This window comes from Triturus cristatus, chromosome 3_2 (genome assembly GCF_964204655.1).
Source record: "Triturus cristatus chromosome 3_2, aTriCri1.1, whole genome shotgun sequence".
Taxonomy (NCBI): domain Eukaryota; kingdom Metazoa; phylum Chordata; class Amphibia; order Caudata; family Salamandridae; genus Triturus; species Triturus cristatus.
The window spans coordinates 887068973-887096238 of NC_140584.1; the positions used below are offsets into that span (position 1 = coordinate 887068973).

General features: G+C 46.5%; 1 protein-coding gene across 4 annotated transcripts in view; it reads right to left on the bottom strand.

Annotated features, from left to right (window-relative positions):
• Positions 1-27266, bottom strand: part of LOC146858391 (uncharacterized) — a 548917-nt gene that overhangs the window by 94684 nt on the left and 426967 nt on the right. For 3 of the 4 annotated variants that reach the window (XM_085649307.1, XM_085649305.1, XM_085649308.1), the window contains 2 exons: positions 15876-15976; positions 11453-11549 (listed from right to left, as the gene is read on the bottom strand). In XM_085649307.1, the coding sequence (XP_085505433.1) occupies positions 11491-11549; positions 15876-15976 (160 nt within the window). In that variant the 3' untranslated portion in view covers positions 11453-11490. Of the gene's footprint in view, positions 1-11448; positions 11550-15875; positions 15977-27266 lie in introns of all 4 variants that reach the window. The other variant, XM_085649306.1, reaches the window with a different exon arrangement.

Sequence of the window (27266 nt, forward strand, 5' to 3'; positions counted from 1 at the left end):
TCTCCTGATGTCATCTATTCCAGAAAACATAGGTGATACTGAGACCATGTCCGCAAATTTTCAGGATTGGATTTTAAAGGCAGCCAATCAAGTGGCACCTGAAAAACATTATCGCCCCAATAGAGCTACGCCATCTGCCCAATGGTACACAGAAGAACTGCGTCTCCAACGCCAATACTGTAGAAACCTTGAAAGACGCTGGAGAAAAAATTACAGTCCCTCTGCTAAGCGAGAGTATAAGAGCGCTCTAGCTATTTACAAAAAAGCCATTAACACCCAAAAAAATCTTTTTTATACTGGCCAAATTGAACAAGCACATAATTCATCTAGGATGCTTTTTCAAGTAGTGAACTCTCTCTCTAGTCCAAAGGGACCTATAATTGACAACTCGCAGGAATTGTGTGACTCATTAGCCACATTTTTTAAAGCCAAGATAACGGATATTTATTCTACTTTTTCCAAGGAACAGTTAGGAAAAACTGACGTTACATCCATCATTCAACCAATACCCAGCAACTCCTTTTTTGATCAATTTCAGCCAGCTACTGAAGACCAGATCAGTTCGCTTATCTGTAAGATCAAATCAGGTTCTCCACTTGACCCTTGCCCTCCTACAATAATGAATAAATTACAGAATATTATTACACAGCCGCTAACGGAAATATGTAACACCATATTTAAATCCGGTGCCTACCCAGAGAGTTGGAAGAAGGCCATTGTCAAACCGTTAATTAAAAAACCCTCCTTGGACCCCACCATTTCGTCCAACTATAGGCCCATTGCTTGCCTCCCTTTTACGTCTAAAATCATAGAGGCCATTATGAATAAACAGCTCTCAGAGTTTATTGAACACCATAAACTCTTAGATGACACTCAGTTCGGGTTCCGGAGGGAACACGGAACTGAGACAGCACTAATAAAAGCCTCGGACGAAATCAGAGAGATTATGGACTTAGGAGGAGCTGCGGTTCTCATTTTATTGGACCTATCGGCGGCTTTTGACACGGTCGACCATACCATCTTGGTCGACCGTGTTGCAACCTTTGGGATCAATCATTTGGCCAAAGACCTTATAGCCTCTTTTTTATCTAACCGCAGACAGGCAGTAAAGCTGGGCGATTACTGTTCACCCACTACTGAATTACCTTGTGGGGTCCCTCAAGGATCCTCGCTAAGTCCCACACTTTTTAACATTTATGTTTCGGACTTGGCGAGGGTCATTAAATCATATGGGATGCGTTTAACCACCTACGCTGACGATACCCAGCTCGTGCTGGCGGTACACAAGAATGGCCCTGTGGTAGCAGCTGGGTTTCAGGAGGGTTTACTGGGTGTACAGTCATGGATGCACAGTAACTGCCTGAAACTTAATGCGGAGAAAACTGAGGTTATGACCTTTGGCACAATCCATCCAGAATGGTCTCACATATGGTGGCCTAGTCAGATGGGCCCGCCTCCAATACCAGCAACCAAGGTCAGAAATCTGGGAGTGATCTTTGATAACAAGTTATCTTTTGGACATCATGTTAACAAGGTTGTTTCGGCTACCTTCTTTGTATTGAAGAAAATAAAAAAACTCTTGCCGTACTTACCAGTCTCTGCAGGAAAAACGCTAGTTACCACACTAGCTTTCTCAAAGTTAGATTATGGGAATGCTCTTTTCCTTGGCACACACAAATACATCTTAAATAAGCTTCAGTCCGTCCAAAACATGGCAGCACGGATCCTGCTTAACATCCCTAGGCGACATTCCATTTCTGCAGCCATACGCCATCTTCACTGGCTAAGGGTTGAGAGCAGGATTAAATTTAAGGCCCTTTGTATAGCCTATAAGGCCATTCATCAAAAAGGACCTAAGTTTTTAAAAGAGGCTTTTCAGGTGTATATCCCTAAAAAAAATCTAAGATCATCAGCTAGCCATCTTTTGACTGTCCCCCGCACAAGAACGGTCACCTGGGGTGACAGGAGATTTTTGGTAGCAACGCCTGTGCTCTGGAATTTACTTCCTTCGCACATTAAAACTGCATCCACTCTTATTAACTTTCGCAAATTATTAAAGACCTGGCTTTTTAATCAATGAGAATGCGGTCTGATCTGTGCTGTTACTTTGAGTATCTCGCTGCGCCTAGACACCTTAGGGTATTAGTTTGCGCACAAAAAATCTCATAAATAAATAAATAAATAAATAAATAAACATTTGTCTTTAGTTCTATGTGGTTAACCCAAGCTTTCTGATTGGCGCCTCCTGCACGGGGAGATTCCTCATCCTGTCACTCCCTTCTAGGGCCAGTAGAGTGCCCCTCCCCTCAAGAGCGATATACCTCCACAAACTAGATCCCCAATCTGCCTTGGGGACTTTGTGCATGTGCAGGTCAATTTTGTAGGCCTCAAACCATATGTATGTATTCTGCTACCACAAAATTAGACACCAGACCTTTGGATATTTGAACCCTCCTGTCAGAGGTCAAGGAAAAATTGCTTGCACCATCATTGCTGGACTTTGATGTCCAGCTCTCTCTGGCTCACCTCCTGAGCGAACATCATTTTTTTCTTTTCAATAGCCAATCTTTTTGGGCTCTTTTCCATCTCCATGGCAAGTATTGTCTCTTTCGCCAATTTGAGCCAGTTCCAATTTACATTTTCTCACCTCCCGTCAGTCCTCCAGCTCCTTCTGGGACAGACCTTTGGATGACACGCTGCTTCCTGACATGGAAGGTGCCCTCATTCCTGGGAGTAAGTTGCTCTCCTCCCCCACGGACAGCAGCCCAAGGCCTCTTCTCAGACCCTGGTCCAAGTGAGCCTCCACATCCAGCTCCTCAGCCTCACCCTCCTCTGGGTTCTCATTTAATGCAGCATGGGCGTCTGAATTGGCTCTTGATGCCGTTCGTAGTTCAACCTTCCTGGTGGTGCTCATTACAGGATGCCCAAACCCCTTGCAGAAGTCCTTGAGCTGGGCCACAGTGTAACCCTAAAGTTTGGCCAGCTCAAACTCCATTCTTGCAGGCTTAAATGCAGAACCACCAATGTGAGACATGATTTGGAGTAAAAAACAAAAATGTAAATCAGAGAGAATTGAAAAATTAAAACTTGCCAATAGAAGAGAGTAGACTACAAATGCTAATCAAGAGTTTAGAGACAATTGCTTTGAGTTAGTCTAGCTGTGGATAGTAATGTACACCAAATTGCTGTAAGGTACTGCACAAACACACGTCCGATCTGTGCTAGAAATGGGGTTTCTGACTGGCGGGGTTATGCACCTAAGCCAGACAGAACCCACCACTCTAGTCAGGGTAAGTCAGATACACATCTAAGATATCCTATGCTCACCCTCTGGTAGTTTAGCACAGAGCAGTCAGGCTTATGTAAAGAGGCAATGTGTAAAGTATTTGTGCAATACAGGGATTACAGTAACACAGCGAAAACACCACAAAATAACTCCGTGCCCCAAGAGTTGCCAGTGCGAGAATCCTCACCGAGGCCTGATACTAGTGAGTTCAGCCGCCTGTGAGCGCAGTGCAGCTAGGGGGACTAGGTGGGTACTAACGGTCACAGTACCTTGGTTTATCCGAACCACAGCATATCAGGTAGGCTGCCAGTGTCGCAGTCTCCTCCCTGGAGCCATGACAAGTCGTCTCCGCATGGCATTGACCTTTTGCGAGGGGGTGCAGCAGCCTCCTGCAGTTGCGGTTGAAAGCGTGGCTGTCATGCTGCTGCTAGACGGGTCCCTGCCTGCAGGTCGGCAAGGACGTGGGTTCTTTAGGAGCTAACAAAGTGCTCCTGGGTTCGCAGGTTGAAGAGTCGCTCAGCTTGGGGACGGGCTGGGCTTGCATGGACCGGCCACACTAAGCTAAGTTTGGGCACGGAGGCGGTACTCACGAAGTACAGATATGGCGATCTCCCCTAGGCAGGGCAGACAAATTGTAGTCGGCCTACAGCACAGACATGTGCGCAGATAGCATACAACAGCAAAACACTTATTCTGTTTAAATATCTGCACATCATTTAGTACATCAGAGAGAAACTGTAGAAACTGGGCCTGGATCAGCCCCCATATGTTGAGATGCCTAGAGGAAATAGATGATTTGTTACACTCGACCTGGCAATGTCCGGTACTTCAGAGGTTCTGCAAAGCAGAGTAGAAAACCTTATCTGACATTTTGCAATTCCCTAATACCCACTTCAAGAAAATTATACTCTTAAATGTTGTTGACAAAATTGACATCAGAAGATATCAACAAAAAGGCGATGGTGAGTCTGGTGATTATTGCCAAGCGGAATATTGCTCAGACATGGAGGGCGATGGGGCCAACAAATTTGATAAGTGGGGAGCAATGATTTTGGAAAAACAAATGTATGAAATAAATGATTTCACAAGAAACATGATTGTATCTGGGGCGTGGGGTTGGTTGGAAATATTTGTGACAGCTGATTTGGCTGACACTCTGGTGGTCTGTGATCGAAAGTAATGCTGTATTATTCTGTGTTGGATATATTGGCGAGCCTGCCTGAGGTTCTGATATTTAGAGATACCTGTATCCAATTGTATTCACTTCTGTTTGAATTAAAAATGGTAGTGAAAATGCTCTATAAGAAAAGAAGGAGGGAAAGGGGCAGGCCATTGCTTCATAGTACCAAATTCAAGCCCTTCATAAGTCTTGTGAAGGGACGAGTCCTCTCACTGGGACTCTGGGGGACACTGGGATTCGAATCCTACTAGGTCGCAGAGAAGTGACAAGCTAGACTGAGTGAAGGGAGTCCATGTGCATTGCATTTGTAAGGCCATCCTCGCCTTCTAGCAGAGGATAAAGGCGGGTAGGACTCTGAGAAGAGAAATCTTGTCCACTGCCTTTAGTTCCTGTAAGACATTGTCTCTGATGGACTGGTGCAAGAAGCCCAGGTTGGTGGTGGTGGGGAGGGGGATTAGAGAGGTGGGCGGGGGGAGGGCTCCAGATAGTTTCCCTGGACAGGCTAGGAGGAAGACCTGCTAGGCCTAGTGCCAAGAATCCCATGTCCTCCCTGACGCTGGACCGCACATAAATAAGAGCTTCTGTTGCAGTATGTTTGCTCGGGCGCTTCCACTTCAGCATTTCTTCCTCCTCCTGAGCAAAGGATGCAGGTACTATGGAGTATGCACAACGCATCTGAACGTGTCTATGGACGACAGGTTTTCCCCTTTGCTGCAAAGACTGTAAACAGGAGCTACTGAGAACACGAAGACCCATGCTTCTCTAGGTTTTGCAAACCTCTGTATATGGCCTTTCGCAAGGACTAAGGAACAAAGGGCAAACGATGACGTGCTTCTCCTTCTTGGCAGGGCCGTTTCTACCATTAGGCAGGAGTAGGCGGCCGCCTAGGGCGGCAAAATTGGGAGGGCGGCAAAATACAAGTTCTTTTATTTCTAAAGAGGGGCTGCTATAATACACCAGTTACAGCTGCAGTGGCAGCGCGGTGCTCCTGACAGGCTTGGGGGCTCTGGCTCAGCTGCTAGAGCTCGGCCTGCAAAGTGGTACAAATTAATTAATAGAAGTCACAGTCAGAGTTGTTTCAGAAACAACAGGTGGGTCGCCGTGGCAGTTCTTCAGAAGTTTTGCAGCTCAGGGGCATATCTCAGGCCTCACAAACAGAGACTGCCAGCCAGAGCCTGTCCACACTGGGATCGGAACAAAGGCCGCGAGACCATAAAGGCTCCCTCCCAGCCACGGCCGTCACGCCCCAGAACTGACACCCGGAGGGGGTGCTGATGATATCGCTGCCTGCGGCCCCCAGCATGTGTCCCTGCACTGCATAGGAGGTGAAACGGCTGAGAGAAGCCCCGGGTGGTGGTGACTAGGGCCGTGGGGCTGATTATACTGCACCGCTTGCAGGGATTGGCTGAGCCGCTAATAGACTCCTGCCTCGGGCGCCTGGACTGGAGCAGGTGCTCCTGCCCCAAATCTGTGAAGGGGGCTAAGGGGCAAAGCTACTGGTCCGCACAGCAGCAGGGATAAGTTGGACCGTGGAGGCCACACACTGCTTGGTCTCGGGAACGATAACCTCCATGCCTGAATTGCAAGGCCGAGAGAGTGAGCAATGCAACGCACATTGCCCATCCACCGTATCAGGGTCCAATACTGGCAATTCCTGTGGTGGACTCGACCCGCCTCAAACCACCTGGCTCAATGCTACTGGTGGCACACACTGGCCTGCTGCCTGGCAATGAATATGGCATTGGCAGCACCGCATGCCAACATCCGATATCCTGCCACCGAAGGACTTAGCTGAAACAGTGTGTCTAGTGTGCTGTCCAGCAAAGATAATTGCCACGCTGTGACTCGGGCGCGCAACGCCCATTGGGCTCTAATGGCTTCAGACCCCCCTGTCGTGTGTGGCAGCGCGGCCTGAGACAGCTTCACGGGCACACACACAGCTGCACCAGAGTACTTCACAGGTCTTTAAAAGACCATTTGCTTGCTAACGAGGCTTTGTTATTTATTCACCCCTTCTTAGAGCCCCTGTATCTCCACTCTGCCTATTGCTGGAAAAGTTAGCCCCCCCACCGAATTTTTTCTTAGCCCCTTCCCCCAAACATTTGGCTCTGATTGCACCTCTGCTGTGACTCCATGCGGCCACCACGAGGCCCGCTATTTGCCGTGGTGCAGGTTCGCTTGCTGGCCTCCCGCCTCTGAAAGAAGTAAGTGTGCCCTCAGAGCCCAGTATCTAGTTACGTATGCTACTTGTAATGGGTGCTATAAAACTGTGTACATTCTGAGCTGCCTGCCGTGCCTCTGTAGTCTGAGAAGTGTGCAGTCATGCAGTCTTTCTCTGCTCAGTTTGAGCAGTGACGCGTTAGGGCACTTTAGTGTAGTGTAACTGAGTCGGGGTAGGTGCCTGTGCGGGATGACTAGTGCTGCTTGCAATTCGCCTAGTTATAGTGTCATGGGCGGCGCCACACGCTAGACAAAACAATGATATCTCCAGCACCGGCTGTCCTGCCCAGCTTAACAGTATGATCAAGTTACATCAATGCCCTTAAATTTCTGGTAATTTGCAACAGCTTTAAGATCCTCTTCGAGTTTCTTGTTGCTCATTTGGGTTTAATTTCTGATATTTATGGTTCCCTCGTCTTTATTGCTTGATTTCGCTTGTGAGAATGTGTCACACATAGTCGTTAAAATGTCACTCATAATTAGCCTGAAATTATGAAAATGTCACACATGGCAATCTGAAACCATGTGTCAGCTTTGCCCGGCGCTTGACAGCTGAGGCAATATAAGGTGTGACTTTGCATTTCAGTGCGGTGATGCGGACCACCACACTGAAATGCGTTAGTCTGACGCCTGATGCGTGATTCTTGACAGGGCTGAGTGCATTCATTCTCCTAGCCTGGATGACAGGGGGAGAGAGTGATCAGGCCTGAGAGTGATGGTAGTAAAAGGGAAGGGGCGGCATTTTTCAATTCTCGCCTAGGGCAGCAAAACACCTAGAAATGGCCCTGCTTCTTGGCATGATGCTTAACCCACATGCAGCCGCATGCTCTCAGCCTTTCTTTCTGTCTCTCTCGCCTCCTTTCATGTGCCCTTTTGCACCTGGTACAATATGGAGATGTTTACACTCTCAGACATCCCAGGCAAACACGTCTCATTATACACTTAACCCCGGTGAACTGTGCAGGAGCAGTATTTGTCCTGGACCACGTCAGGGGTTACTGCTGCCACCCAGCCTCGCTCAGACATGTACAGCATCAGAGTAACACAGAGAACACCCACACAGTCAGTGCCAGCTGGCCTCACTCCCCAGTGGCACGCTGCTATCAGGATTCACGAGCATCAGTACAATTCTGGGACATCTGAGCTCATTATTGGCACCGGGGACTTTCTGCCTGACGCAACCTGGGATACTTAACATTGAAGGGTCTTTAGGGGGATCCCACACATGCTGCAGATCTTGCATCATTGCAGCTCCCGACCAGGAAGGTCTTCAGATGCTGATCCGTGGTCATCGCCCAGCGGAACACTGCACTTCAGGAGAGCTTATCTACAAACGGAGACAGGAAAGATGGGAAGAAAGAGGATCCCTGCAATACAATCCCCTTGTGTTTACTTCCGGCGGTGGGCGGGGCTAGCAGTGCTGAGAATAATTGTAAGAGCTGACAGCAGAGGTTCCAGTCTGGCGGGGGGGATACCCGCATCTTGTAAGGACTGGCACGAAGAAGCGGGCCAGGGAGGAACTGCAGGAAAGAACCCTTTTTTTGGGTGAAAGAGTGAGAAGAATTATGCTAAGCTTCCATGACTTAGTTAGGGGCCATGGAAAATGTGCCTCATCCTCCCCGCTGCTCCCATCCAGGTTTTCATCACAGCATTTGTAGGGTGAATAATGGGGTAAGCAGTGTGGGTAAGCAGACCTGGCAATAGACTCTGAAGTTCTTGAGGTGAAAAATCATTCAAGTACTGGGAGGTTGCTTGGAGTTTCACCCATCATGTCACATGCAGTGAAAACCTGGGCTGTCGAATGAGTAACTTGTCTTGGTAAATCCTAAAGCCACAACTGGATGGGCTATTAAAGTGGACTATTTTATTGCCAGATTCCTACACCTGTGCTCCCACCCCTTCACGGGTTTTATCTTACTCTTTGTGTACGTAACGGGAGATGTAGCAAATACATTGAACATCATTCGAACTCCCGTCTGGGCGCTGCCATTACGAAAGCAGAGAATTCCTTCAACCCTGAATGATAGGGATGGTGGATAAAGTTTGATTGGCTCGTCTAATTAACGCTGTGGTACCCTACTACTTGAGCGTGCTCTCCAGCCATTGCGATCTCTTTTGATGCCAATGTGACGAACCCTGGAGCAGTTCTGTATGCTCCGCTGTCAGTAGAAGCCCAAGTTCACTCAATGTTGAGCTCATCAATTTCCTATCTCCCTCATACATACTTGTATAATATGGCTGGATCATCATCACTAGAAAACTTCACATTATTATAATACTCTGGTTTGTCACAACTCTGGTCGCACTGTTTGCAGGTGGTATTAAGGCACCTTTTATGTGCATTGATATAGAATTGATATAGAATTCATGCGGGCACTTAGTTTGGACACCTATGTCCCTAAGGTCCATCTCCTATAATTCCAGGCTCGATATGGGTCGTCTGGGGGACCATTTCGATCACTAGTCCCAGTAAACTACAAACAACCTCCTCGACTTTCCCTGTGGGAGCCTAGACGGGTAAATAACTATAGCATTTACTCTGTTTCAGCTCTTTTGCAAAAAAAGTTTTTTTGCCTATGTTTGAGTCAGGCATTGTATTTGGACACCCCGGTCCATCTCCTTGGGTCCTTCCATCTTCAGTCATGGCCCAGTCAATCAGTAGGAATGACCCGGACGGTCCACTTCCGTTTCCGGGTCCTTACGTGCAGAATCAGCGCGCATTGGGCATTCACTTTTTTCGCGCTTTTTCCCTAATTGATGCGGCTATTTAAACATAGCACCCTCCGATTCAGTTCCATCGACGGAGCCGACCGGGGTGGTTGATCTGGCGGGACACTGATCTCTGGAGTCGTAAGTACGGCGGTTTCAGTGGAAATTGATAATTCGTTTTGACAACGCTAATATTTTTAATCATTGGCCAACTTTGTCCTCTTTGGTTCCTCTCTTCATGCAGGTGGCCTATTTGGCACGCCCACCACTCGGTTTACGAGCTCATGAGGTTACTTATCTTCTGCTAGCAAGTATGTCCATACCTTTGTGGGGATCTTTACTGTGACATGGATATACATTGAACTATTTTTTCAAATAGAGTGTGTGCTTTCTGTTGTGTGCGTGTGTTATGTTTTATGTTGTATGTCCATTTATCACACAGTGACTTCACCACAGATCACGTGATAACGTTATCGATAGCGTTAAAGAGACCAGCACCCTTCACTTTTTTTACAGATCACCATATTCACGGAATGGATTGAGTTACTTCCTACTTAATTAATTCGCCTTTTATTTCCTCTAGGTTAATAGGACTATGTAAGACCTATTAAGGCATTTATTCCGTGGAGGCTATTTACTTCCTTTTACATATCATTTAATTTTTCATCTTTTTTATAAACACAACACAGTTAGTGACAGGAAGGGATCCTTAAGGTCCTGACGAAGAAGCTTGGGGAAGCTTCGAAACATGTCGACACCACTGGGAGATATAGCTCATTGAGGCTTATACCCTCCTCACCCCACCTTTTAATAATACCAGCTCGACCGGCAGAATAAATTTTCCTAGACCTGAGAGCCAGGTATTTTTTAACTCACTCTTTTTTCACTCCTGACCCTTCCTCTCACACCCCCGCATCACACATAGCTGTCTCATTAACAACAGTGCTCCCGCGTATTCGTAGGTCGTAGCACGCCCTGTCCCGTAGAGGGGCAGGAAGACCCCTATGATGAAGCATGACACCAAGGGCCCTTTTGGTGTGTGAGGGGTATTTAAACAAATAATGTGTATTCTCCACGACCGTGGGATACACATTGAGTAATCGAGTGATCTCTTGTACTCGTGGGTGGATCCTTTTGTTTATGTGGTATTAAGGCAGGCCCTTCATGTAGAACACAAAGAGACCCTGGGAGGGGGACCTACTATGGCATCTGTCACGAAGACCACTTTGGTGCTATGGAGTGCTTGATGTCACCAAATATTGTGTGATGTCACGAAGACATATGAGGTATCGTAGATGCTTTGTCATGATGCATTATTCTTACGTTAGAAAATGTTATGATAGCAGATAATTCTATTGTGATGTGAGGGCAAGTGGGTCCAATTATTAGAACCCTTTATAATCTGTATCCACCTGTTGCATCTGATCTTCTCAGACCTGTACCACAGGGATACCACTATCTTTCTTACCCTCCCTGCGATGACTTCATGGCCTAATTGTTGCTTGTTTACTGTAATTCTTTGCCATTCTCTGTAAAGCTCTTAGACACCCTTGGCCCAACGCACTCTATTAAGAGCCTAAACAAGTTAGTGAAAGTCAGGAAACCCTATTGTGGTCATATGGAATTATTTGAAATGTCAAAGAATCCTACTGGGGTGCCAGGCATTTTGTATGTCATCAGGGAATTCTTTTGTTAAATAAGTGGGTTGTTTGGTTATCTGCAGTGGCATTACGCAAAATAATGGGTCCCCCTGCAGAATATGATGAGGGGCTCATATCACCTACCCTTCAGAACACCCTGAAGGGTAGGTGATCCTCTCCCACCCGCCACTGCTCCCCCATCCCCCCTTGTCAGAGGGCCTGCATTACACCCCTGGATCTCTGTTGTGAAGTGTTCAGAGCACCTGGAGTACACCCCATCTGCATGAAAAGTAATGCTGTTTTGAACTCATTTTCTGGCCTTTCTACCTATGAGTGCATCTCTCATTTGCTGATTGTGAAGCAATCGCTTCTCGGGCGTCGGTTTGACATTGAGCGGTTCAAGGTCACCTTACTTGCCTGAGCCGGTTGCATGAGCGGCATCATCAGGACCAGAGTCACTCTGCGGCTGGAGTCTGCCCACGTTCGTCCTGGGACCGATGTGTGTCATCTCCCACTGCAGAAGAGAAAACAACATTCATGCCTTTTACACAGTATCCTCATAAAGACGCCATTCAAGCCTTGATCTCTGTCCATCTTTGACTCATACAATGACTTCTTTAAAATGGCGTCTCCCAGCAGCAGAGATATGCAAGCCTGCTGAAGCAAGTTTAACGGCCATCATTGTATTCTTAGCCATCCCTGCCTCAGAGCAGCATCCAGGATACTATCAATCACGGATCTCTGATTGGATGCTGCTCCAGGTGACAGAGAATCCTGAAACTTCATAGGAGTCATGTGCAACCTCTTCCAATGAAGGCGGATGGTGAGAAAATTACCTCAGAAGGTATGCTGGCACAGGGGTGGGGGGTTAAATCAGGATGGAGGAGTGAAACAGCCAGGGACAAACGAGAGGCTTTGGTGCAGCAGTGGATTGGAAAACTGACATACTGAGATTTGCAGGCTGTAGAGCACAGATCATTAATGGACGTTTCTTGGTGTTTAAACAGTAGGTGTTATTAGTTCCCCACTCAACAGCACTTCTTTTATTGATTTCAGAGACGGACAATCAGATGAATTGTTCCTACCAGGGTTCTGTCCTGCAGGATAGACACACACATCCCAGGGAGCGTTCGGCCTAGTGTGGCAGATGTGCTGGGCAGTGGCATGGGCGCTATTTTCTCTAAAGCAGGCAGGCGATACGGGCCACAGTCCCTGGAATGGTTAGTAAGAGACAGCGGTCATTTTTATGGAGTGGGCCTCGCATACACTCTGTCCCAGTTGCACTGCACCGGTTACACTACCCAGTAGCGGCTTGTGGTGGGACTGCTGCCGGGTGCTGACGTGGGGCGGGGGAGGGGCAAGGAGGGGGGTAGTAATCTATGGTTTACGGCCAATGAGAGGGAAGTAAACATATAAATAAATAAAACAAATTTCGTTGTGTGCGCTATATCGCATATGGCGATGCAGCGCGTGCAACGAAATTCGTTTTATTTATTTATATGTTTACTTACCTCTCATCGGCCGTAATCCATAGTTTACTACCCCCGCCCCACGTCAGCGCTTGGCAGCACTCCCAGCACGGGCCGCTACTGACACTACCTATAGCTACGCTCTTGGAGGGAGGCCGTGGTTTTTTGCCGCCAGTTTTTAAAGATTAGTCCATGGGGCATCAGCCGTCTCCCGAGTCTCGAAGGACATGCTAAAATAGATGTGGGCGAGCCAACAAATGAACAGGGAGAGCCGAGCCATGAAAATATTTGGCATGCAAATCAAGCAACAAACATCATGTCAGAATACAGTAAGGTGTCCTCAAAATCTTCACGTTTCACCTCAGTACATCAGATTGTTGCTCTTCCTCGAGAATTATTTATAAAAAGTGATAGTTTTTAAACAGAAACTGAGAAACATCCCGCCACCCCTCTCCTCCCTGATGACAATGCTTTTAGTGAACTAAGAGGCAAGTCAGTTGTCATGGGTACCCGGTATGTGTCCTGGATTCTTATTATACAAAAAGCAACATGATAGTTTATTGAATCAAACACTAGAGGGAGGTTTTTGTAAGCGCACATCCTGAACTCAGGTAATTGAAGGTGCTTTGATATGTGATAATCAAAAAAAGTTGGCTCAGTGAAATAAAGTGTTGCCTACGATCACACAATTTGACCAAGCAGGGAAGACGGGATTGATACCAGATTTTCCAGTTTCACGTTGTACAATTCAGACAATAGATTAGTATTTCTTTTTGACATTAAAAGTTAATGCTTTGCCCTTAATTCCTGGAAGAGGAGATTACCACATTGACAGGCAGAATCCTCATTTTATCGCTGCCCGTTTCACGTACCACGTACTTTGCCCTGGGACATAAGTGCGCTTCACAACAGAGACAGACTACTTCACATGCTTTGTCCTCAATTCTTGAAAGGGCAGATTAGTGCATGTGTGACAGACAGAAGCCGCATTTTATTGTTGACAGTTTACCGTCCTGCAGTCTTTGCCCTGGGACATACGAGTGCTTCACAACACACTCGGACTACCCTGTATGTTCTTTGCATGACACAAGAGTTTTGCCAGATTCACAGGAAGCGGAGTGAAGGCCGGAATTCAGACCTGGTTCCCCATGTTGTATGGTGGACAGCGGTAGCTACTAAGTCCCATGGCCTCCTGTGAAACCTTGGCTCGTTTTGGGCTTGAGGTTCCGAGAGGACCCAGAGCTGAGCCAGAGCCAAGCATCTTGAGCTTTCAGTGGCTCGGCCATCTCTATACCAGACCACTACAGATTTCCAAACATAATCAGTGACATTTTATGTAATGTTACTTTATACAATTTTAGAGACAGATTAATTTCCAAATAGGATCTACCTTGTTTTAAATCCTCATAAATTTAAACAGCATAGTAGCGTGACATAACATAACTGACAACACTAAATGAACCGTAGCAACTAACACAACATAGACCACAGTACAACATCCGAATGTCCTCTACTCTGAAACTCATGCTTCTTACAGAAGGCAAGTAAGTATATGAATTAGGGTCCACAGGTAAAATCTAGATACTTTTCGTCTCAGAACAAGCTATGTTCTCTTAGGAATGCACACTCAGTGCGCATCCGCCACCAACTGATCTATAGTCACACGCATGGACTAGAATGACTTGGAGAGGGCTGCACGGTGATACATACATCATCGAGTAAAAATGATGAAAACCTATGATTAACAGATGTACAGACCGAAAAGGCTAAATAGGTGGTCTGGATCAGTTTAAGTTTTCATTCAAAGATACTCTTTGATAGTCATAAATAGAAAAGGGCTGACAAGACCGGCTTACGCAGGAGAGTAGGTTCAAGGTCTTTTAAAGGGGCTGTGGGGTACAGAAGCACTGTGTAGTTATCATGATGTAAGGTATGCCTGAAATAAGATCTTCTAGCCGTCCAGAAACTAACAATAAGAACCGGACCTAGCGTCATTTTCCACAAATCATGGTTTCCCATTTGAGTACAACATGTCTACGCTTCCTGGAAGGGACAAATACAAGATTGGCACACACGTGCATGAATAAGAAGCAGGCAAATGACAGTGACAAGGAAAGCCAACCAATGATAAGCAATAGGTGGGTTCCAAGCCCCTCCCTCTATGTTCATAGTAAGCCACAATATACTTTGCAACAGTAGGCTTGACCTAAAAACTATCTGGTCTATCCTCCAACGCAGGCCTCACACTACCTAAAATTTAGTTCTGATTAAGGCACACTAACATCACTAGAGATTATCATGGACAATGGCTAATAAATACCCAGAAGTGGGATATATATAAATTGTTCTAAATATGTTGCATTGCGCCTTGCGTCCATTAAACACCCGCGACGAGTATACCAATATAGATTGCGTGTGCGGGAATAACGTTGTCATGAATCATCTTCCGGCATTAATTTAGAATTGTCCTTTGAAGAAGCAACAGTAGGCTTGACCTAAAAACTACCTGCTCTATCCTCCAACGCAGGCCTCACACTACCTAAAATTTAGTTCTGATTAAGGCAAACTAGCATCACTAGAGATTATCATGGACAATGGCTAATAAATACCCAGAAGTGGGATATATATAAATTGTTCTAAATATGTTGCAGCATATTGGACTTAAGTAGAAGAAAAAAAATGTTTCCTGCATATCCAATTGGGAACATTATTACTTAGGTTCATGTATTTGAAGTGCCTTTGATATGCAAGAAATTGTTGTTTATTGACTTCCTGAAGATTATAAGGTTCTCCCATTTGTTATATGATTGACATGTTTTTAACAGATTTTATTATATAAATAAAAAACACAGGATATTTTTTATATAGTGTATTTTCGGTCTCTATTTGGTGCTGGTAAAAAGTTTCATGATTGAATGTGAGTGATTTGTTGTATGCTTTACAAGGAGCCCAAAGGGCTCTTTTTGTTTGACATAAGTGACTACTGTTGGTGTCCTGTCCCTTTGGCGTAGTGGGACCCCTCTCGCTTTTTTGTTCAGCATGTTAAGCCGCCATGCTTCCATGAATATCCCAGAAGTGGGATATATATAAATTGTTCTAAATATGTTGCAGCATGTTAAGCCGCCATGCTTCCATGAATATCCCAGAAGTGGGATATATACAAAATGTTCTATATATTTTGCAGCATGTTAAGCCGCCATGCGTCCATGAAACACCCGCAACGAGTATACCAATATAGATTGCGTGTGAGGCCATAACGTTGTCATGAATCATCTTCCGGCATTAATTCAGACTTGTCCTTTGAAGAAGGAGTTGGAACAAACATAGGAAAGGGTGTAGTAAATTGATAAGCAGAACTGTCGCTTTCTTACCTAAAGGTGATGCCCTTTGGCTGGGAGGTGGCGGAGACGGGTGCTGGCTTCTTGGAGGAGTTGGTGTCTTAGAGTGCTCCGAAGGTGGGGGTGCTGTAAGACTGCGAGGCAAAAAGAGAAAAATGCATTAGCCAATCAATGGCGTAGCAAGGGTGCCAGGGGTCGTAATGAAGGTAACAAGAATGGGCCTCCTAACCCCAGTGATTGGTAATTAAAAACACCGTAATTGGGAAGAAATGGGCCCAACCTCCCCCCGACTCTTGTGCCATTGAACATCCCGCACTAATGATAGCTTTGTTTTTGTTCCATGTAGCATTTCACTCCTCAGTCCATGAGTCTCAAACCCCTTCCTCCCCTCCCCTTTCTCTGCATAACACAATCTTCCATCTTTCCCTTACTTCTCTTCACCATTTTTCCTTTCCCTCTCCATTGCCCGCTGATGTTCCACAAAGTTTATCTCTTTCTAGTCTGACCTCATATATCTTCCCTTTTCCCTGGTCGACACTATTCTTCCCATTTACATTCTCCTTTTTATATCTTTCCTCTTTTTGCTTCCTCTGTATCTGCCTTCTTTCCACCTTTTACCCTCCACATTCCCACCTGCATCTCTCCACATTCACTCCCACTTTATTCTAACCTCATATTTCCCTTCTGCACTGCCTCTAGCTCTTCTCCGCTCCTCTTTTCTCCTGCATCACTTTAATTCGTTTGTATTGCTCCTCCTTTCTCTCCCTTCACTTCACTTTCTCTTTTTCCCAATTCTCCACTGTATCGCTGCGTTCATCTGTATGTTATTAGTATATACTTTGCAGCCTCCTCCTCTGTTCACATGTTTCCCCTTGCCTTCTCCCCCTGCCTCTACATCCTTTCTTATATATTGTATTGTATTGCATTGTTATTGAATTTATATGAGGCATCAAAGTGCTTTTTGGCGAGTAGCATGCTACTCTGGAACCCAAAAAGGGTTACTGGTGGACCAGTATATTAAATTTTAAGTTAATTTGAGTGGTGGACATGTGAGTCTGTTAGTTGGACTGAAAAGGATAATGGGAGGATGAAAGAGGGAAGAGCCTAAAAAGTGTTTATTGGGAGATCATAGTTGTAAGACGAGGTTTAGGATGAGTAAAAAGGAGAGATGGAGGAGGGAACAATCTCTAAAAATTGATTAGGGAGATCATAGTAGTAAAATGAGTTTTGGGATGAGCCAAAAGAGGGATAGGTGAGGTGAAGAATCTAGAAGGGTTGTTTGGGAGATCATAGTATAAAAATGAGGTTTGGGGCGAAACAAGAAGGGATAGAGGAGGGAAGAGTCTAGAAAGGGTTATTTTGGAGATTATTGTAGTAGAATGAGGTTTAAGATGAGTCAGAGAGTGGAGGTAGAGGATATATTGAGAGAGGCATATGGTGAAATACAGGGTAGTGCATTGGAGAGAGTAAAAGTTTTTTAGTTTTTTCACAGTAGGAATAAAGTAATAAATATATAGATAAATACGTACATATTATACATATTTATGTCACGAAATAAACATATCTAGATAGATGCATCTAATCAAATTAAATGTTTATAAACACAGGGATATAATGTAGATTTGGGTTTGAGTATGTTCGTTATGTAGGAAAGAGCCAACTCTTGAGTAATCTTCTGAAGATCTGATATTTATCTGTGCATCTTATGTTCGGAGGTAATGAACTCCGTAGTTTGGCTGCACAAACATAGAAATATGTGCCACCTATATTTTTTTCTTATATGATGGGATTTTGAGGCCAAGTGCCAATCTGGAGTGGAGGTTCCTTTGTTGAATGTATTTGGTGATTTTATTCCTGATAAAAAGAGGCCCTGTTCCATGTATTGCTTTGTGTGTCATACAAAGCAGCTTGAATCTCCACCCTTCCCATCTCTCTCTAGCATGGTATATCTCTACTTTCCTTTTTTTCACCCTCCCTCCCTCCTCTCTCCACTGTTTCTCTCGATCAATTCTGCTGTTACTTTCAGTTATTTCCACCATCATTTTTACATATCTCTACTCATTCAATCGCACTCCTCTCTAACCCTTAAGCCCTGCATCATGTGACCTTTTCATATGCTCTTCTCTCCGTCTCTCTACTCTCCCCTGATTATCTCTATGCTCTAGTCTACCTCCTTCTCTCCTGCGCCTCTCCATCCTTCTCTGTACCTCCCCACCCCTTTTTTGTACCACCCCACTATTGTCAGTATGTCTCTATTCTCCCTCGCATCTATTAACACCAGCATAAATCAATCACCCATTTGCTATCTTCCTCTGTTCCTTATCCCTTATCTGGTCACCTCTTCATTATCTCTCCATTCCCCTCTCTGTCTCCATTCTGTCCGCTACCTTTCTTTGCTCACCTGTCTCTCTTCATTCATCCTGGGTCAGTGTACAGATCTCCGCCCCAAGCTCAGACACACTCCATAGTGTAAGCAATTCCAAGCCCTGGGAAGGCCCACTGATTTTTTTTGTGTCAGGGCGGCCTGTGAAGGAAAATGCAGCAAGTGCAGGGCAGGCTGTGCCCCACCCCTCTAGGCCCTGGCACCACTGCATATACCTCACCACTAGCACCAATAGGTTACAATTCTCTGAAAAGGCTGTCCTCTAACCAGTGCTAAAGTTGTTAAAAAATAAGTGCCAGGGCCCTTGTCAGGAGGCCACTGAGGATTGCACCACACATTGCCCCTGACAGCGCTGCCAATGGCAGTACAAACACAATTACTAATCATCACACTCTTACAAGTGTGACATTTCAGCCTACTCTAGGCCCCCAAAGCTATAAGAATGGCCTGTGTGGCAGTCAATAGTAATTTTTAGCAGCACCACCATGTGGCAGACAGGAACAAGCCCCAGTGTAGACAATTAAGTCATGGTACTCAGTACCCGAATTCACTGGCTTAAATTAAGCACTGCCTCTAACTTATTGCTCTTCAGGGACTGACTGAAAACCAAAATCAACCCTGGCAAAAAGGTGCAAATGAGCTGGAGGCTGCGACTAGAATGTGGGCATGGATGGGTCATAGCTGCTCATCATCAGTGGTGTAACATTAGCTCGTGCAGCCCGAAGGAGCCCTCGAGCTCCAGGGGCCCCCCCATCGGCACTTTGCAATGGCGGCCAGCTCCTGGCCTAAGAAGTTCTGACTAGGTCTGGAGCATGGTGGGACCCTCTCCATGTACTTTGTAAGGGGGACCCCCTCAAGTTTTGTAGAGCCGCTGCCCATCCTGCTTTGAAAACATCTCCCAAGTTTGCAGCCTTCCACGGAAATGCCATAGTGTTAGTATGGCCAGTCCAGTCATGCAGTTCTTTTCCATGCAAACTTTCTGATCTTATCAGTTTATTTTTTAAATATTACTGTTACAGGGTAGTGGACTCACTGGACTTAATTAAAGCGAGGTTATAGCACGAGTAGATATTTCATATACAGCCCACCATAAGAGAAATCATCTCTTTGCCTTAAAGATTTATTACAATTAATTATCCAGGTTTCAGAGCACTGGAGGCTAACGACCTCTGTAGCAGTGCACGCTCTATACTGTCAATTAATGTGCCCTAAGATCATTCATGCCAACTGTCTATGTGCTTGAGTTCCTAACGATGTCTGTTTGCTCATATGCCCTTATCTTCCCTGTCTGTCTATGTTCCCAGGATCCTTGTGCTTAATTTAAGCTGGTGGTTTCCGGTGCTCCCCATCCCCACTTAATTGTCAACACTGGCACATATAACAGTCTGCCACATGATGGCGCTCTCTGTTTAATTTATATATGAGCACAACAACATATGTTTATTAATTAACTATACTTTAAAAAATACTAATATCTGCCGTGCAAGCCATTCTTATGGCTCTGGGTGTCTGGTATAGCATGACTTTTAGGAGCTTGATGGTTAATATTTTTATTTTGGCAGCACTGGCGGGGACACTTGGTGGTGAAAGCTGTAGTGGCCCCCTGACACGGGCCTTGGCACTTAATTTTTAAAAAAAATTAAGCACCGTTTGCACTGTTTGGTTATGAGCACTAAGCTCCTCCCATTTTCTACACATGGGTCCTAAGCTCCTCCCATTCTTAGTCAATGTGCCCCTAGTTCCAGTCGTACCTCAAAATACCATATAGAGCACCTTGTCGTTTTTGTTCTAAAGCATGTTTTCTTTTTGTGGGTGAATACAAGTGCTTAATTGAGGACACCAGTTGTCTCTACAAAATTCCATTTGCTCTACTTGCACTGCTTCCTCAAATCAAAATAATGATACCAACTACATTTTTAACCTGCAATTTCAAATCCTTTCACAATTACACACACATTTACGTTCACATTTACAGAGCGTTTTCAAATTTTCAATTCTGCTTTTTTATGTATATGTATTTAATGGATATGTACTTAATTTGCTAAGGTTATTTAATTAATCCACGGACCACCGGTTACATAGAAAAATATCATCTAACATATTGCATCCTAAACATTGCTCACAAAAATACATTCCATCGGTGCAGATTTGGTTTTATTTCCAATGGAGCGATATTTTTTGTAGATGATATTTAGGACACAATACTTATGTCAGACAATATTCTGGTATCATACTGTTCAGGAGCTTTAAACTCCTTACGGTGCCTGCTTTTAAGTCCTTAGCTCCTCACACTGACTGTGTCGCAGCTCTTCACGCTGTTGTAAGCACTTCACGTCGTCCATGCTTCTCGAGCTCCTCACACTGTGCATGCTCTCTCATTGAAAGGCAATGTTTGTTCATTGGGCCTTGTGTCCCTGACACTGTCTGACCATATTTATAGGAAAGTGCCCTTTTTTTGCATGGTGCCCCCCACTTTTTGCCTAAATGTTTATGTACTTTGACTGGGTGTGCCCTGGGTTCCTGCCAACCAGATACCCAGGGCCTATGTTCTTTCCCTAAACTGCACTGTTGCAAAACCCAAGTGGCAACTCTCTGCCACATGTAAGTCCCTTGCAAAAAGTACCATAGGTACCAAGGGCACTGTGACCAGGGAAGACCTCTAAGGGCTGCAGCACTTATCTTATTGTGCTATCCTTAGAGGCCCTGTACCTTCACACACTCACACTGCCATTGCAGGCTGTGTGTTTTGGTGCAGAACAAAGTGAAGAGTCGACACGGCCCACATCCCTGTGTGCCATGCCTACAATCCACTGCCCTGGTATAGCAGAGCCTCCCCTCTAGATGGGTGCACTATACCAGTGGTAAGGGTACAGGTGCATGAGCCCTGTACCCCTACAGTGTATAAGTCAATTCTTAGGCATCGTAAGTGAGGTATTGCCATAAAGAGTATATGGTCTGGGAGTTTGTCATTACGAACTCCACAGCACCATAATGGCTTTACTGAAAACTTCGAAGTTAGGTATCAAACTCTTCAGCACATTAAACCCACACTGATGCCAGTGTGGGATTGTATGAAAAATGAACTCTATCTTAGAGATACCCCCTGAAAAACGACCTAACTCTAGTGTCCTGGCTGAGTGGCTGCTCACCAGCTGACACCACCAGACATTTTTCTGGACCCCTAGTTCGAGAGCCTACTGCTCTCGGGGTCCTGAAACAAAGCACATCCTGGGAGGAGGTGCCAAGCCTCCTCCCTCAGGATTGGGCAGGGTCCACGAAGGGGAAGCTTCAAAGGCCTGCTCCATTTGTGGACTACTCCAGCCATTTGCTGTTACCAGCAACTGGCCACCACAAGTTCTGACCCCCACTTTGGGCGAGAGAATCAGCAGGAAAACCAAGTTAGGAGGAGAGGTGTGCCCACCTTTGCCAACCCCGCCACTCAGGTGGGGCAGGCGAGGTGAAGCACAACTCTCAGTCCCCGCTATCTTGCAGATGGGGGATCCAGCCAACTAGAGTGAGGCTTATGTCCCCCTCCCCCTGGAGGGTGGCATAATAGGGGATGTACTCACCCCAAGGAAGGGACCTATTGGTCCCGAATGGTACATACCTGTAAACGCCCCTAAATGTTGTATTTAGGGGCAACCCTGAATATTGCCTCCTCAAACTAGAGCCGACAATAAGAAACAAGAAGAAGAAGGACCGAACAGCCATGCTGAAAGAAGAGGAGGACACCCACTGACTTGGCACCAGCCCTACCGGCCTGTCCTGACCTCAGACTTCTCCAGCAGAACCTCGGTGGTAACCTGCAGCAGGCAGCCCTCAAAAACCCGGAGAACCTGCACTGCCTTCATAATCCCAAAAGACTTTGTCTCCCGAGAGCACTGGACTTCCTCAAAACCAACCTACTTGGACTCCAGCCGACTACGTGAATCTCCAACACTCTGCTCCCGGCGCCCAGAGCCCGAGTGAACCAATACCTTAAGGAGGTCCCCCCAGCGATCCTAGCCTGGTTCTCAATAACCCGTGAACCTCCACAAGCTCCCAAATCAAACCTGTCACCAAGAACCAGAAGGTCCCCTCAACTGCGACTGAAGGCGACACCCTGACCGACTCCGTAACAGAAGCGGTCCAGAAAAAGCAACCGCAACCAACCAAGACGATGACTCCCAAAGTCCCCATTGGCCTCATCAGTCACTAACCGACTCTGAAGGATCCCAAACCGACTCTGCAGCATCCCAGACCGACTCTGCGGCTTCAGCCAAGACCGCATCCTACACCCGGCCGCCTGTGTGCCGCTGGTGGTGTAGTTCTTGCTGGCCATTGTGCCCTAAAGTGCTGACCTCGACCTCAGGAGCTTTTTATTTCCTAACCTGGCGGCCTGCTTTCCTGCAGTCCCCAACCCCATGACCATGCTTAGCCCGTTGGCTAACATGCGGTCCTTGCACTCTGCACCCAGCCGCCTCTTATCTCCACCTTAACGAAGCAAAAGTGGAGATAGATTTAACACCCCATTCACAAGCTGGTGCAAACTGCAGGCAACACCAGTATTCCAGCGATAACTGCCCCCAAATTTATCTCCACGTGGACACCACCAACTAACACTAATGAGATGCAGAGTAGGCGTTCCAGTGCAAAAACACATGAGAAAACCACAACACCATATTCACAACGAACTGCCAGATCTGCGAAGCGAAGCAAAAACAGGGGATAAACCACGCTAGCACCAGGGATTTTACACCTGCCTTTTGCTGGTGCTAAGCAGGCTGACTACCCACAGCATGGAAGGGAGCCCATCCAAGAGCCACACCTGAAGACCCACAGATGCCATGGAGGCAAGGATCATGCAGCTCCGATACCCATGAGGATCACAACACCCACCGCCACCACCCCACGCCCCCCCACCATATTTTTTTAATTACCTGCCAACCATTCATCATTCACCCGTGAATGCATTTCCATCTATCACTTGTAGGTGCTGGCTGGCATGGTCTTTTAATAGAGCGGGGGTACAGAGGTCGGGGAAAGGGCCTCTGTTGACACAGCAGTCTTTCAGGCTGCATGCCAAAAGTTAAAAGAACCAGACAATGTCTCCTGCATTTGTTATTCACTTGACATCCTGACCCTCACATCCTAATATTTGTAGGGCCATGTTCGCAATGCAATATCGCCTTGGTTGAGAAAGGTGAGTTATCTGGCGGTGATGTGCCGATCCACAGCTATCGCCTGCTATTGCCATTGCGATGCTGTTGTTGATTGTTTTCTCTGCCGTTCACTGAAATTATCGCCATGTAGTGCGGGCTTGTGAATTCCACGCTGTCACGTCGAAAAAAATCGGGGTTAGGCATTGCTAACTTTTTGCCGATAATTTACTTTGGCGATAGTTATCCCACGTTCTTGTGAATATGGCCCTAAATGTGTATCGTGAGTAATCTGGCAAAACTGTAACTATATTGCAAAACATATTTACTCTTTTTCCTTCCTCCTAGGATATGCAGCAGCCCAGTATCTACAGATAACTGGCTGAGTAAGGAAAGTAATTGCAAAGTAATTCTAACTATCTGCAAATACAAAGAAATTCTACCATAACAAATTCACTCTATTTAAACTGCATATGCTTGCAAAGTATTTCTATACTTACCTGTACCAGGCCTGGCTTGGTTCTAGAAAATATATATAACTTGTTGGACTTGGCCCTTTGCAGGGTCATCCCTGAACTTTTTGCCTTCCTCCTAGTATTTTTTCCGACCTGGTGTTGGTGGTTTTAGGACTCTGCGCACTTTATCACTGCTGTCCAGTGTAAAGCATGTGCTCTCTATGGTAAAACATGGTAAGATTGGTCTACACGGTTTTGGCTAATTTGATTTACCTATCAGTCCCCAGTAATGTGGTATCTCATATACCCGGGGCCAGTAAATTAAATGCTACTGGTGGGCTTGCAGCGCTGATTGCGCCACCCACCAAAGTAGCTTTTCAAACCTGTCTCAGGCCTCTGTCATTGCAGGGCCTACGTGCTCAGTTTACTGCCACTGTGACGTGGCACATAAAGTTGGTGCCACGTCTGTGACTCCCCTTTTACTACATATCAGTCACCCCTAAGGTAGGCCCTAGCTAGCCCTATGGGCAGGGTGCATTGTAGGTAAAAGGTCGGACATGTACCTTAACTGTGTGGCATGTCCTGGTAGTGACAAACAGCCATTTTGGTTTCTCACTACTGTGAGGCTGCCCTCTATAAGGAATGCATTGGAGATTCCCTGATAAATGCTTCAGTGGTAATTCCTGATCTGAGAGTAGTAGAGTGGTCAAGTTTGGTATGTTTGGAATAGTGGTAATAAATGCTGCGCACTGGTGTTGCCTAGTGCCAGGTGGCACAGTGTACATTAGTGATTATTTTCTAATGTGTTTATGATAATACAAAGGCTATTTTTATATAACCTTGTGTGGAGTTCCCTTTGTGGAGTGCCTGGTGTGTCGCTGCTGTTGTGTGTGTGTTGCGCAAACGCTTTACACATTGCCTCTGGGATAAGCCTAACTGCTCGTGCCAAGCTACCAAGGGGTGAACAGGAGTTATCTTTGGTGGGTAACTCCCTTGCCCTGAATAGATTGGTGGTTTCTGCCTGGCTTAGGCGTTTGCCCTAGCCAACCAGAAATCCCATTTCTAACATAACAAAAGTCATAGTTTTATATGATCAAATGGGTCTACGGTCAGTCTTTGAGTGTGTGACATCATTTCTTGCCTCAGTATGTATAATAAATGCTTAGCACTACCCTCTGATACTGCCTTACTGCTCGCCCACACTACCACAAATAGAGAGTAAGGTATTATCTACGTTTACCTCTGCCTACCTTTGGGGTTCCACTGGACTCTGTGCACACTATACCTCACTTTGGGATAGTATGTACAGAGCCAGCTTCCTACAATGTTGCCTAAGGGCCTCCTAAGGTGTGTGTGTGTTCTCTCTCCCCTCACTCTCTGCCCATGTTTCCTGAGCTTCTCACACTAGCCTTGGTCTTTGAGTTACTGATGCTGTTTGTCCATGTGTTCAGCCTGCACATGTACCCCATCTCGCCATAATCCACAAGACCTTTCCATTCTAGTCCATGTGCACCAAGCTCATCTCACTCTAGCGTGTAAACCCCAAGCTCTTTCAGGATGGTGTGCAAATGGCCCACAGGAACTTCATATTGAGAGCTGTCGAAGGTCACCTACCCTCCTGCATCCAGGAGAGAGTAGTGGCAGTGATTCTACTCTCCTGTACCCAGGATAGAGTAGTGACAGTGATTGTACTCTGCTGCACCCAGGAAATAGTGGTGGCAGCGACTCTACTCTCCTGCACCCAGGAGAAAGAAGCGCCAGTGACTCTACACTCCTGCATCCAGGAGAGAGTAGTGGTAGCGATTCTACTCTCCTGCACCCAAGACAGAGTAGTGGCAGTGATTCTACTATGCTGCACCCAGGAGAGAGCAGTGGAAGCAATTCTACTATTGCACCCAGGAGAGAGTAGGGGCAGCGATTCTACTCTCCTGCACCCAGGAGAGAGTAGTGGCAGCGATTCTACTTTCCTGAACCCAGGAGAGGGTAGTGGAAGCAATTCTACTATATTGCACCCAGGAGAGAGTAGGGGCAGCGATTCTACTCTCCTGCTCCCAGGAGAGAGTAGTGGCAGCGATTCTACTCTCCTGCACCCAGGAGAGAGTAGGGGCAGCGATTCTACTCTCCTGCTCCCAGGAGAGAGTAGTGGCAGCGATTGTACTTTCCTGCACCCAGGAGAGAGTAGCGCCAGCGACTCTACTCTCCTGCACCCAGGAGAGAGTAGCGCCAGCGACTCTACTCTCCTGCACCAGGAGAGAGAAGTGGCAGCGATTTTACTCCCCTGCACCCAGGGGAGAGTAGGGCCAGCAATTCTACTCTCCTGCACCCAGGAGAGGGTAGGGGCAGCGATTCTACTCTCCTGCACCCAAGAGAGAGTGGCAGAGATTCTACTCTCCTGCTCCCAGGAGAGGGCATTGGCAGCAACTCTACTCTCCTGCAACCAGGAGATATTAGGAGCAGCAATTCTACTCTCCTGCACCCAGGAGAGAGTACTGGCAGTGATTCTACTCTCCTGCACCCAGGGGAGAGTAGGGTCAACGATTCTACTCTCCTGCACCCAGGAGAGAGTAGTGGCAGCGATTCTACTCTCCTTCACACAGGAGAGACTAGTGGCAGTGATTCTACTCTCCTTCACCCAGGAGAGGGTAGGGGCAGCGATTCTACTCTCCTGCAACCAACAGAGATTAGGAGCAGTGACTCTACTCTCCAGCAACCAGGAGAGAGTAGTGGTAGTGATTCTGCTATCCTGCACCCAGAAGAGAGTAGTGACAGTGATTCTACTATACTGCACCCAGCAGAGAGTAATGGCTTTGATTCTACTCTACTGCACCCAGCAGAGAGTAGTGGCTTCGATTCTACTCTCCTGCACCCAGGAGAGATTAGTGGTAGCAATTCTACTCTACTGCACCCAGGAGAGAGTAGGGGCACGAATTATACTCTCATGCACCCTGCAGAGAGTAGTGACAGCGATTACACTCACATGCACCGGAGAGTGTAGTGGCAGCGATTCTACTCTCCTGCACCCAGGAGAGGGTAGTGGCAGCGATTGCACTCTCCTGCACCCAGGAGAAGTAGCGGCAGCGATTGGACTCTCCTACAGCCAGGAGAGAGTGGTGGCAGCGATTGCACTCTCCTGCACCCAGCAGAGAGGAGCGGCAGCGATTGGACTCTCATGCAGCCAGGAGAGAGTAGCGGCAGCGAAGGCACTCTCCTGCACCCAGCAGAGAGGAGCGGCAGCGATTGGACTCACCTGCACCGGAGAGTGTAGCGGCACCGATTCTACTCTCCTGCACCCAGCAGAGAGCAGTGGCAGCGATTGCACTCTCCTGCAGTCAGGAGAGAATAGTGGCAGCGATTGCACTATCCTGCACCCAGGAGAAGTAGCGGCAGCGAATGTACTCTCCTGCAGCCAGGAGAGAGTAGTGGCAGCGATTGCACTCTCCTGCACCCA